The sequence below is a fragment of the Microcebus murinus genome, chromosome 9 (genome assembly GCF_040939455.1).
Source record: "Microcebus murinus isolate Inina chromosome 9, M.murinus_Inina_mat1.0, whole genome shotgun sequence".
In the NCBI taxonomy this organism is placed as follows: Eukaryota; Metazoa; Chordata; class Mammalia; order Primates; family Cheirogaleidae; genus Microcebus; species Microcebus murinus.
The window spans coordinates 71,669,867-71,682,861 of NC_134112.1; the positions used below are offsets into that span (position 1 = coordinate 71,669,867).

At 31.1% G+C, this 12,995-nt stretch overlaps 1 protein-coding gene across 1 annotated transcript in view; it reads right to left on the bottom strand.

Moving 5' to 3' along the window:
• ASZ1 (ankyrin repeat, SAM and basic leucine zipper domain containing 1) overlaps nucleotides 1–12,995 on the bottom strand; it is a 44,853-nt gene that overhangs the window by 3,518 nt on the left and 28,340 nt on the right. The window contains exons 9-12 of the mRNA XM_012761110.2: nucleotides 12,847–12,903; nucleotides 11,753–11,862; nucleotides 1,191–1,296; nucleotides 277–390 (exon numbers count right to left, since the gene is read on the bottom strand). Coding sequence (XP_012616564.1) covers nucleotides 277–390; nucleotides 1,191–1,296; nucleotides 11,753–11,862; nucleotides 12,847–12,903 — 387 coding nt within the window. The remainder of the gene's footprint in view (nucleotides 1–276; nucleotides 391–1,190; nucleotides 1,297–11,752; nucleotides 11,863–12,846; nucleotides 12,904–12,995) is intronic.

Below are 12,995 nucleotides of genomic sequence, written 5' to 3' on the forward strand. Positions count from 1 at the left end.
TATCAGTTTGGTGAACTCTAACTAGAAATGGGGAGAGTAATACATTTTTCCCTGCTAACTGAAAAGATGAAAATGACATATTCTTTTAGTAGGCACTTCTTTATTTACCTAAAAAATTTGTTTCCCATGTTTATTTTTTCTTTTGGAAACCATCCTTTTCCCACTTGTCTAAATATTCTATTACTTATCAGAATTGCTTTATTGTCTACCATCTTTTGCTGTAAATCATTTCCCTTAGTTTCCCCCCCCCCCTTTTTTTTAATGTTAAATATGTACCTTCTGAATTAAGTCTTTTAGTTTGTGGACCTCTTCACTCAAATCTTCAACATTACTAACGAGTTCTTCACAAACTGAAGTAAAATTCCGGGGAGAAGCCCATTCCAGTACTATCTGTTAATATTTTCAAAAGCTACATTTTAAAGAAGGGAAACAACTTTTCACAACTTTATATACACAAAGATTATACAACATTCTTAAACACTAAATTACATAACTAAAAAGGATTTTTTGTTCAGGATATATCTTGACATCAAAAATAAGTTATTTATACAATTGAATCACCTTGCTGACTGTATTTCCTAAATATGTACACATAACTTTCTATATGGAGATTAATATTATTTATGGTGAACAAATTAATTCATGAAGGTTTTAAAAATAACATTATTCCCATAGTAGTGTTATATAAAAATCACTAGAAAACAAGTGCATTTAAAAATTTTCACTACAAATAGCTTAAACCAAATCACATAAAAAACTACAAAATTAAGTTGCTTTTGCAGGTCACTTACCCTTTCACTTTTTAAAATTTCTTCATTAAAAAATTTTATATTTATATAATTTTTTAGTAACACTCAAAATGCTGTTTTGTTTCAACTTTCACTTGGGTCTCCTGTCACTTTATATTTTAAACAATTAAATCCCCTTTAAGAACAAATGGTAAATTCAATACACAGATTAGTTTAATTTTTGGTGTGACTCTCTTTTTCTTGAGGAAAAGAACATTAAATTTTTCAATTAAGTAGTATATAAATGAGTAATATTAAACAAACTGACTTATTTAGATCTCATGTGATTTTATAGAACAAATGATATAATTTTACCAGATTTTACTGTTTATTGAATTATCATGAACTTATATAGAATGTTCTTCAGCATTCAGACTTTACTTAATAACTTTTGTAGAATACCTTGTGAGAATTTACAGGTAACTCAGTAATGATATTCTGTACAGCAGTTATTAAATGGCCACACTGTTTGTTTAATTTCAGAAGAAAGTTGAGGAACTCATCACCACTAAAGAAGGGAAACAAAGAAGAATCACTAATTAGAGGAATTTACTTCATTTTACTAGGTTAGTTACTTGAAAATTTAGTCATAAATTAATTACATTCTTTAAAAATATTTATGTAATAGCTATTAAGTATTAGGTACTGAAATAGGCATTGGGTATAAAAGAAAAACAAGTCCCAAGTCTTGAGGATCTTAAAGTTTAGGATGAGATGCAGACATATAATTATAACATTGTATTCACAGGGATACATGAAGAAAGAAGACTGAAAAAACCAATATTTGAGTACCTACTATATGAAGACACTGCACTATTTTACATTTATTGTTTCTTTTAATTCTTCACACAACCCCTGTAAGATAGATGTTGTTAACCCTAGTTTATACTTGAGACATCCAACATTCAGAAAGAATATGGTGGGAATAGGGAATTAGAAATGGTTCACAGAGATAATTAGAAGTGCTTCATAGAGAAAACATGTGAACTGAGGCTGCAGTTGAAGAATAAATTTGACAAGTAGGCAAGGAAGAGAAGAGATTCTGGATAAAGAGAATAGCAAGTACAAAAGTACAAGGATAGGAGGTCACTAAGGTATAACTAAAGTACAAATTATGGAAAGTGAGAGAAGAAGTTGGATATAACCATTTATTAAAGGAAGTTTTGTGACATACTAAGGAATTGGATTTTATCTTTTTGATAATATAGTTACTAAAGGATTTTGAACAAAAAAGTAAAAAATCAGAATTTAAGAAATGAGAACATTTACTTAAGAAATGGTGTGGATCAATGGAACACAAAATGGAAGTAGAGAGAATAATTAGGAGACTCGTGGAAAATTCCATCCATGAGATGATAAAGAAAAGTTTAAATTAAGGATCTGGCAGTAACAGTCTCACTGGGGGAAGGATGAAGAGTGGTGGTTTAGAAACCTTTAGGAGAAGAAATTGAAAAACATCATGATGGATTGCATGTGAAAGAAAACAATTCTTCTCAGATGTTTTTGCTTTCAATGGAAGGTGGTGGCACTAAGCTGGGAATTGAATTTGCAGGTGGGTGGTGGGGAAGGCAGTGGGATAAAGAGAAAACATTATGGCACAATAATTAAAAGCACAGACTCTTGAGTAAAGAGCCAACCTCAATTTGGAATCAGCTCCCACACTTATTAGGTTTATGATCTTGGGCAAGCCTAATCTTGAGCCAAATGTTTACATATCTCTAGAATGGAGACAACAGGACTATCAGGAGGACTGTAGGAGATGGACATAAAGTACCTAGCACTGTCTAGCACCCAGCTGGCGTTCCAGCAAACTTAATTACGATGACTGCAATGATGATGAGACATGCAGGTGGCAACAATTAGTAAGCAGTAGAAATGCAGGTCTTGCAGGGGTATTTATCCCAGGCTTTAAACACTCATGAGGCTAGATATAACTCAGAGGGTCAATGAATCTCATTGGGAAAAAATTACATTTTTATTTCATTTATCTCTAACCAAAATTCGGTCTTTCCTTCAATTGTGAACGTAAGTGCAAATCACAGTAGTATTAGAAATGTCCATGATTTTGTTAGAAATAGAGATCTATGGTCATAAAGACCATGACTATGGTCATGAAGACCACAGGACATACTGTAAAGAGGGGATAGTTGATAGGGATGGAACAAAAAAGCCATTAAAGAAAAAGTAGCCTGTGAAATAGAAGAAAATCAGGAGTTAAGGGTTGTTATCAATGGCAATGAAGGGAATGGATTCAAAAAGGAAAATATTAAACACATTAAATAAGATAAGTATACTGCTTTTGGCAATGAGGAGACACTGGTGTCTAGATTAGTTTCTGTGACAGAAGCCAATTTACAGTAGAAGCTACAAAGAAACTTAACACAACCAAAAGAAAAGCTGGCCAAGGATATGAACAGGCAATTCAGTGAAAAAGAAAAAAATAAAATTTGAATGGATAATAAATATGGGAATACAATAACCATAAGATGTTACACTCTAGCAGAATGACAAAAATTAAGTAGATCATTAATATTGGAAGTTGGCCTTTCTGGAGAGTCCTTTAATAGTATATACCAAAATAAAACTGCAATGAAAACTACTCATTTGGGTCCAAAAGGTACTTCTGAGTCCAAATACAAATTCTTATATATAGAAGTTTTGACTACACATTATACAAAGTTTCTTTCATACTACTTCTAGAAGGAAAAGTTATAAAAAGCAAGCAAGTTCAGCCTCCAATGAAACTAATAGCAAACTTTTCTCTAAGATACATTACTAGGACATATATAGTATTTTCATTTAAGACAAGTCTTTTTCTCTTAGCCATTAGGTTGAAAAATAAAGTTAAGAGTTTTATAAAATATAAACATAATACATTATAATCAAGTCACTGACAGCAAAAAGTACCTGGTAGTTGCTTTCAAAAAGAAAACCGAAAATAAAAAAATTTAGGTAAATTCTTGTTCTATTTAGCAATAAAAAATGGTTATTTTTAAAAGCATTTTTAATATATTTAATTTTTCTTTATTCTATTTTATTTCTGACCTTTACTCTAGAAAGAAAAGAACTTAGAGTATAAGACATATTTCTGCCAAAGCAACAGCAGTGATTACTTGTATTAATTTTTGTTTCCATGTAATATTTACATAAGCTACACTTATAACTTAGGTTTTATTGCTCTTTAAATATTCAAATTTTACTTACTATCAGTAAAAAGTATAACTACTCCACGAGTAATTCATTAATGTCATATATATGCATTTTTAATTTTATGAGCTCAAGAAAATGAAGATCCATTGAAATTGCCATTCAAAATATTAACTGATAGTAAGCATGTAATTCTAGATAGGTGACTCACAAATATTTAAGTGGAATATAAACGTATAAGCTCAAATAAGCAGATTATATTACTAGCAAAATTACAGTCTTAATAAAAGAAAGGAAAACATATACCTTTCTTCTGTCATATAATTTTCAGGACCACTGAATATGGATGGGCAAGTTGCACAAAACAGCTCTACAGTGTACCATTCATATCATACACTGTGAATGGTGCCTCCTCACTAGAACTGTACAGTAAACAACCTATACAACTTTACATGTCAGCCCTGATAACTTTGTACTTATTTAAAGAACTCAAAAAAGCAGATATGACATAGTTATGGTAGACTGTATTATTTAATCAAATTATCATGTCTTTTCTACTGAGCTAAATACTATTAGGCCCCTCCCTGTCAGAGGATTATACTTCATGCCCCAAAGATATGAGACCTGACCATGTGACTTGCTTTGGCAAATAAAATATAATTCGAAATGACTGTGTAACTTTTGAACAGAAGCTTAAAGAGGCAATGACTGATCCTGCCATCTCTCTTTTCTCTTTGTCATGAGAACAGTATGTCCTGGATTGGGACTGTTCCTCCAGCCTCCTCTCAGAATAACAAGGAGAGTCACTGTAGCTGACCCATTATATAGGTGATCAAGAAAGTTGGTTGTTATAAGTGACTGAGATTTAGAAGTTATTTGTTACTAGAGCATAACAAAGTGTAAGCAAACTACAACAAACTGTATTTTAAAAAATTGAAATAAAATATTAAGATTAAATTTATACTTTAAATAAAGGTACGATAAATAAGGGTATTATGTGCTCATTGTAGAATATCTGGAAAAAGTTAAAATCATCAACAATCTTATCACACAAAGATAAGGACTAGTACTATTTTCTGCCAGAATATTTTCTTATAATATACATTTTCTTCCAGTATTTTTCCTATAGATATATATTAATATAACTGACATTATACTTCACATGCCATTTTATATTGTGCCTTTTATACTTATCATGAGTATTTTCCTATGACATTAAGTTTCAAAATAATTCTAATGATGGACAAAATAATTATATTGATGCAGTGTAATGCAACCATGTCCCTGAGGTTAAATGTTTAGGGTTTGCAATTTTAGAATGTAATTTTATAAATAATAGATGTGAACAATATATTTTTATGTAAAATTTTATATCTATATAGAGTTTCCTTTTTAGGGGAGAAGCATTTTCTTTGATGAACATAATTCTGAGATGCTTTTGACACATTAAGTGGATGTTAGGTAGCTGAGAGCGCAAACAAAAAGGTCTGGACAGAAATCTCTGAAAATTTCAAGACATGGATGAAAATTTATTATTTCTGTTTGAAATATCTCAAAGTTGTAATGAGACAGTTATTAACATTTTTAAATTGCGTTCTTTAATTCTACAAACATACTAAGACAGAAAAAAAGTAAATGTAGTGTGCATATGCATTCTTTTAACAGATTATTTTAGAAAATTCTGACACATAGAAGAAAAGCATCTTAAAATAAATCAGTAGCTAAATTGTTGAAGTCACATCACAAGGAGATTATAATCAATCAGTTCAAGTTTTCCTGCTGTTAGTTTTCTTATGACTTAATGACTAATTTCTTCTTTAAAGAATGACTTTGAACAAATGGGAAGTAAAACCTTTTCCATAACAGCATGTAAACAAAGTCTGTGATTTAATAACGAGGTCAAATTCCTGGAATATATGTCTGCCAGTTTTATTTTTTAAAAAATTCAGCAGGTTTAATAAGTGAACCATTCAGGATTCTGCACATTCTTTAAGTCTGTTAAATCTCACAGAGTAAATTCATACAGGCAACTCTGCCATCATTCAAATAAGTTACATTAAAATATTTAATTTGCAAGTCAGTCATGTAGAACTTAGAATATTCCTTCATAGAAACAACAATAAAAAAAGTAAAGAAAATGAACAAATATATTCAAAAAGGTTTGCTGATTCTAAATCCTCACAACCAAAATCCTTCACAATGCATTTAAATACTTAGGGGCTATAATATTATTGTGAAACAGTGATGAGGCATTATTTTGAATACAGATTTTCCTATTATAAGAAGATATGTTAAGAAAATGGAGAAATAGGATTAATGGGGAATTTTACTATGGGAAATGTCTAAACTAGGCAATAAAGTTTTTAAGAAATCAGGATCATCTAAATTATCCACTGGAAGACTTTTCTAAATTCTTAAATGGTTCAGAAATCCATTGTTTGTGTGTTTAATGTTCAGTGTAGTTAGAATGTTAGTTTTGGATAGGCTGTACTAGTGATGATACTATTATATTTGTAATGTAAGGATTACATTTTATAGGATATTATAATTAATTGACTCATTTATCCATTTACTCAACAAAATATGTCTATATAGTATGTCCCAGGCAATAGATAACATGGCTAATACATATACCAACCTCCTTGGGTCATCTTGATAACTTAGCCAGGTATGAGAACCACTAGTACTAATCATGGTTATAATCAATCCCCAATATGTTTTAAAAACACATTATATAGAAACTAAGTCTCCACTAACATGAGTGGTACTTTTACCTTAGATATATAATCCTCATTTATAACATTATTTCTGGGGAAAAAATCAAACTGGAATATGTTAAAATAAAAAACAGTACCTATATTGTCAATGGAAAAATACAATTATTGCCATACTCTTAAATCAAATAAAAAAAGAAAAATTAGAAAATAATACTAAGCTGGTATTAAAAGTAAAATTAGAGGAATCAGGAAATAGAAAAATATTTGTGAGGATTTCTTACAGAGAACTTGCATGTATTTTTAATAGCTCTGGAGGCAAAAAATGTTATTTGTCCTCTGCACAGGCATTATTCCTATATTTAGTCCCTGTGATAATGGTTACTTTTTGACCCATATGAAACCAAAAGGAGGAGGGAAAGAGAGTTTCCTAAGCATTGAAAGAACACACAGGGCTTGGCACAGTGGGTCATGCCTGTAGTCCCAGCACTCTGGGAGGCTGAGGTGGGAAGACAGCTTGAGGCCAGTTTGAGACCAGCCTAAGAGTGAGACCCTCTCTACAAAAAATAGAAAAATTATCCAGGTGTGGTGGTGCACGTCTGTAGTTCCAGCTACTCCGGAAGCTGAGGCAGGAGGATCACCTGAGTCCAGAGATTCAAGGTTGCAGTGAGCTGTGATGAGGCCACTGTACTCCAGCCTGGGCAACAGAGTGAGACTCTGTCTCCAGTGGGGAAAAGAAAAGAATAGAACAGACAGAGGAGAAACTTATATAAGCAAATGAGGGTAAGATGTAATTAACCTGATCAGGTGCAATGAGGAGGCAAAGAGTGAGAGAAAACATATTTGATGTACAAATTTCCAAAGGTGGAAAAAGCCACTGTAAAAAAAAAAGTCATAGAAAAAAAAAAAAAGTCATAGGTTGGTTATCAGGTGGTATTGCTAAGTGAGGGAAATTCAAAATAACCTAGTTAGTGGAAAGAAAACAATTACTATGAGTTATTTAGGATGCTAAAATCTAGGTGTTTTTACTATGGGGAATGTCTATATATAAAAATATTTATGAAAATTACTGAACAATCATATAATCTAAAATGCAGAAGAGGCCTTACAGGTTTTCTAATTTATTCAATGTTTAAATTCCTTCCATAAACAAAAAACTTTTAGCTGTATGTATTATGTACAATGAAACTATTACCTTATTCATTTCCTATACATTATATTCCTATTAATGCAGTCTAAGAGTGCTAGCGTTTCACCACTAGTCGTGTGACACTTCTAACCTAAATTGAGTTAATATTAATAATCAACTAAAAGCCTTAGTGATTCTTCAGGTGTATTAAGTTAGGTCTCATCCATCTTATAGTAATTTAGTTAATCTTAGACTTTCCATTTATTCTTATTAAATTTAATCCTATTAAGTTGGGGGGATTTGCTTCAACCTGTCAAAACCTTTAAAATCAATCTTGATTCTCTAGATCTCCATTTAGCCACCAGTCACATAGAGCTATTGAGCCCTGGAAATCAGAGTATTTTCTCTAACCAAAATGGAACCAAAGTAGAAATGAATAGCAGAGAGACAACAGGAAATTCTCCAAACATGTAGAAACTAAACACCATATATTATCTATTATTTAGATAATCCATAGGTCAAAAAGGAAATCTCAAAGAAAATAAAAACATACACTGAAGTGAATGAAAATGACCACATAACATATCAAAATTTGTGGAACACAGCCAGGCACTGACTGTGCTCATGCCCGTAATCCTAGCACTTTGGGAGGCCAAGACAGGAGGATCACTTGAGGCCAGGCGTTTGAGACCAGCATAAGCAACATAGTGAGACCCTATGTCTACAAAAAATAGAAAAATAAGACAGTCGTGGTGGTACTGCCCAGTAGTCTCAGCTACTCTGGAAGCTGAGGCAGGAGAGCTGCGTAAGCCCCAGAGTTTGAGCTGCAGTGAGCTGTGATTGCACCACTGCACTATAGCCTGGGTGACAATAAGACCCTGTCTCAAAAAACAAACACACAAACAAAAAAATTGTGACATGCAACTAAAGCAGTGCTGAAAGGGAAATATGAAATACTAAATACTTATATAAGAAAAAATGTTGCAAATAATCTATACTTCTACTCCAAGAAACTAGAGGAAGATCAAAACAAATTCAAAACAAGTAGGAGGGAAACAATAGAATAACAGCAGAAATCAATGAAATTAAAACATAAAAGAGATAAAACTTGAATATTATAACCATTAAAGAAATTGAATTTGCATTTTAAGAGTTCCTTCCTAAAAATCTCCAGGCCCAAATGGTTTCACTGAAGAAATCTATAAAATGTTTAAAGAATAATTAACATCAATTCTATACAATTTCTTCCAGAAAATAAAAGAGAAGGGAATACTTCCCAACTCATTTTGTGAGGCCAGCATTTCCCTAATACCAACACTAGACAAAATATAAAAAACAAACCTATGGTGTAATATTTCTCATGAACTTAGATGCAAAAATCCTTAGCAAAATACTGGCAAGTCAAATCCAACAACACATAAAAATAATAATAAAACACAATCACATGGAATTAATCCCAGGTATGTAAGGCTGGTTCAGTAGTTAAAAAACAATATAATCTACCATATCAACAGGCTAAATAAAAAGTCATATGATCATATCAATTGGCATAGGAAACACATTTGAAAAAATTCAACAACCAAGACCATAAAACTGTCAGAAAAATAAGAATACAGCAGAATTTCCTCAATCTGATAAAGAGAATCTACAAAAACCTTACTGCTAACACCATAGCTAATGGTAAAAAAACTGAATGGTTTCCCTTTAAGGTTGGGAACAAGGCAAGAATGTCTACTATCCACTACTATTATCCAATATAGTACTGGAAGTTCTGCTCACTGAATGAGGCAAAATACAAACAAACAAAAAAACCCAAATAAAAGACACACATTATAAAAGAAGAAATTAACCTTTTTGCAGACTACCTAATTATCTATGTAGAAAATCTCAAAGAATCTACAAATAAAAGCTCCTAGAACTAATAAGTGAGTTCAGTAAGGTTGAAGGATTTATGATCAAGACACAAAAATCAACTGTACATAAAATCAAAATTAAAAAATCAATACCACTGATAATTGCTCCAAAGAAAATAAAATACTTAGGTATAAATTTAACAAAATATGTACAAGATCTGTGTAATTAAAATTACAAAATACTGATGAAATAAAACAAAACCTAAAACTTTTAGAGATATCTGAGTTTATGAATTAGTAGAATATAGTTGTTAATTCTGCCTAATCAATAAGATGAATCAATTACTATAAAAATTCTCATCTTTTTCTAAAATGTATATGAAAAGAAAAAGGACCTAGAATAGCCAAGACAATTTTGAAAAAGAATAAAAGAAGAGGAATTAGACCTCATCAAAATAAAAAATTTTCTCTGTGAAAGACACCTCTAAGAAAATGAAAAGAAAAATTATAGACTAGGAAAAAATATTTTCAAATCACATATCCAACAAAAGACTTGAATGTAGACAATGCCCACATCATTCCAGTAGAAAATGGGCAAAAGACATTGTTAGACATTTCAACAAACAGGATATACAGATGGCAAATAAGACATGAAAAACTGTTCGACATCATTAGCCATTAGGCAAATGCAAATAAAATCACAACAAACTATCACAACATACTATCAGAATGGCTTTAAAAAATGGTGCCAACACCAAATGCTGGTGAGAATGGAGAGAAACTGGATCACTCATTGTACTGCCATTCTGGCAAACAGTTGGGCAGTTTTAAAAAATACTAAATATGCAACTACCATACAACCTAGCATAGCAATTGTCCTCTTAGGCATTTATCCCAGAGAAATGAAAACTTCTTTTCTAGCAGAATTTTGTAAATAAATGTTCATAGCAACTTTATTTGGAATAACCAAAAACTAAAATATACTCAAATGTTCTTCAATGGGTAAATGGTTAAACTAACTATGGTATATACATACCATGGAATACTACTCAGCAATTAAAAGGAATGAACTACTATATTGATACATGCAACAACCCTGATCAACTTAAAGGAAATTAGGCTGACTGAAAGCAGACAATGTCAAAAGGATACATATTTTATGATTCTATTTATATAACATTTATGAAATAACATCATTATGAAGATCGAGAACAAATTATTGTTTGGTATGGGTTGGAATGAGAGAGGGATGGATGTGGCTATAATGCAGCAGTATGAGGGAGTCTTGCAGTAAAGGTATGTTAAGTACCTTGATAGTGGTAGTGGTTACATGAAGCTACCCATGTGATAAAATTGCACAAAGTTATATATACATACACACAAGTGAGTACATGTATAACTGGTGAAACATTAATAAACTCGGTGGATTATACCAATGTCAATATTCGGGTTTTGACAGTAATACAAGATATTAACACTGAACCTAGGTGAAAAGTGCATGCTATCACCCTGTACATTGCTTTGAAATAGCCTATGAATCTATAATTATTTCAAAATAAAAAGTTAAAAAAAATCATGTACAGTTCTGCAATACATTAATAAAATCAAATATCATTTTCAAAATAGATTTTGGATTATTAATAATCAGTGCTTGTGAAGTTTATAATATTAGATGCTAACCTTATATATTGATAACATAATTTCTCATTCTGCAAGGCTAAAAATAGAGCTGACCTTCATGAGAAATGCTTCCTTATTGCCCCAAACAAAAATATTACTACGTTGAATTTTTAATTTAAATGATTTAAAGAGTAAAAGGTATACTATGAAAAGCATGGGATCTCTTATATAGTTCAATCTAGCAAGGTGCAATGAAAAAAATAAAACAAAAATGTTTCCATGTGAGTTAACAAGAAGATGTATTATTTTGCTTCTTGGTAAAATGACTTTATAAAAATTGACTTTATAAAGTGCATCGCATTTTAGAACTCAGTATATTCCAAAATCCAAATTCTCTGGAAAAATGATGGTATCAAGTAAAAGGATTCAGAAATTATCAAATTAAACTAAAAAAGAATACTTGGTTCTAGACAATATTAATGTAAACCAGTAAGTTATTACCTTATTTCCAACTTTGCCACTTCAGGTAACTCTCCAAATTTTATTTCTTCTACTTCTAGTTCTTTAAGAGCAGACAGAATTTTCTGCTGATCTTTATTGGTAATGCCATTCTAAGTAGAAATAATTTTAAAGTGCAGTAAGGTAGTTAAACTAAAATAATTTAATATTCAAAATTGCTAAACATATTTTCTACTTGACGAATCCACATCTTGAAAAAATAGATCCATATTGGAAAAACAACAAATATACTAAAGAACATATAGTTTGCTTGTAACTGTGATTGACAAGATTAGTTACATCATTAAAATATTTAGATACATGGGGACTACAGTCAATTTTTTATAGTATATAACAATTGTGATAGATTCTCAAACAAATGACTAGATTTTAATATAAAATCTTTCAAAAACCACAATAAAACAATTTTCAAGATATTATTTCAAATATTATCAGTAATAAGTAGGAATCAAGCCCTCTTTTTGTCTGTATTTTACCTTTAGTATTAAACTAAATTTTCTGTTTTGGATTTAGTTAAGTAGTATGCATATTTTGATTTTTAGTGAAACTAAAGATTTTAGGTTCCAACTGAAACCTGTGTTTGTGCAGCAAGATCACTGCTTTTTAAGTATTCTATTTATCAAAGTATCTCATACTTTTCACAGCTATTGGTTACTTAATACTAGATGGCAAAATAATAGGTCTTAATGGTTTGAGAACCAAGCAAAAGGCAGTATTTGGAAGACACATGTTCATACCCACATATAAAAAAATTATCTCTTATTTCTAAGTAGCCTGTTTTACAAATCTATTTCACATTTGGAAATAAAGCACCAGTTATAGTTGAGATTTCATGACAATCTGAAGAAAAAACCCACAACTTTAAGTCTTTATATGTTCTTAAAGTAACTTAATACTGTAACACAAGATTTTAGATATGGCTATCCACAATCACATCTAGTCAAGAACTTAGCAAAAGATTAATCACAGTCTGTAGCCCTAGGATTTTTAAAAAAGAAAATAAAAACATCCACAATTTAGAAAACATCAAAGAGTTTGCTGGAGTCTTTGCTGGAGTCTTTGAATTTGATACTAACCTTTGTAAATTCATCTTTCCTCATGGTCAAAAGGTGTCTTAAAGTTATATCCTTTTCCTGTAGAAAAGGGAAAAAATGCTACCTTTCCACATAAATAAAATAGTAGAAGGGGCAGTAGGCAAGTGTACGTAAGTTAGTCAGTTATATGC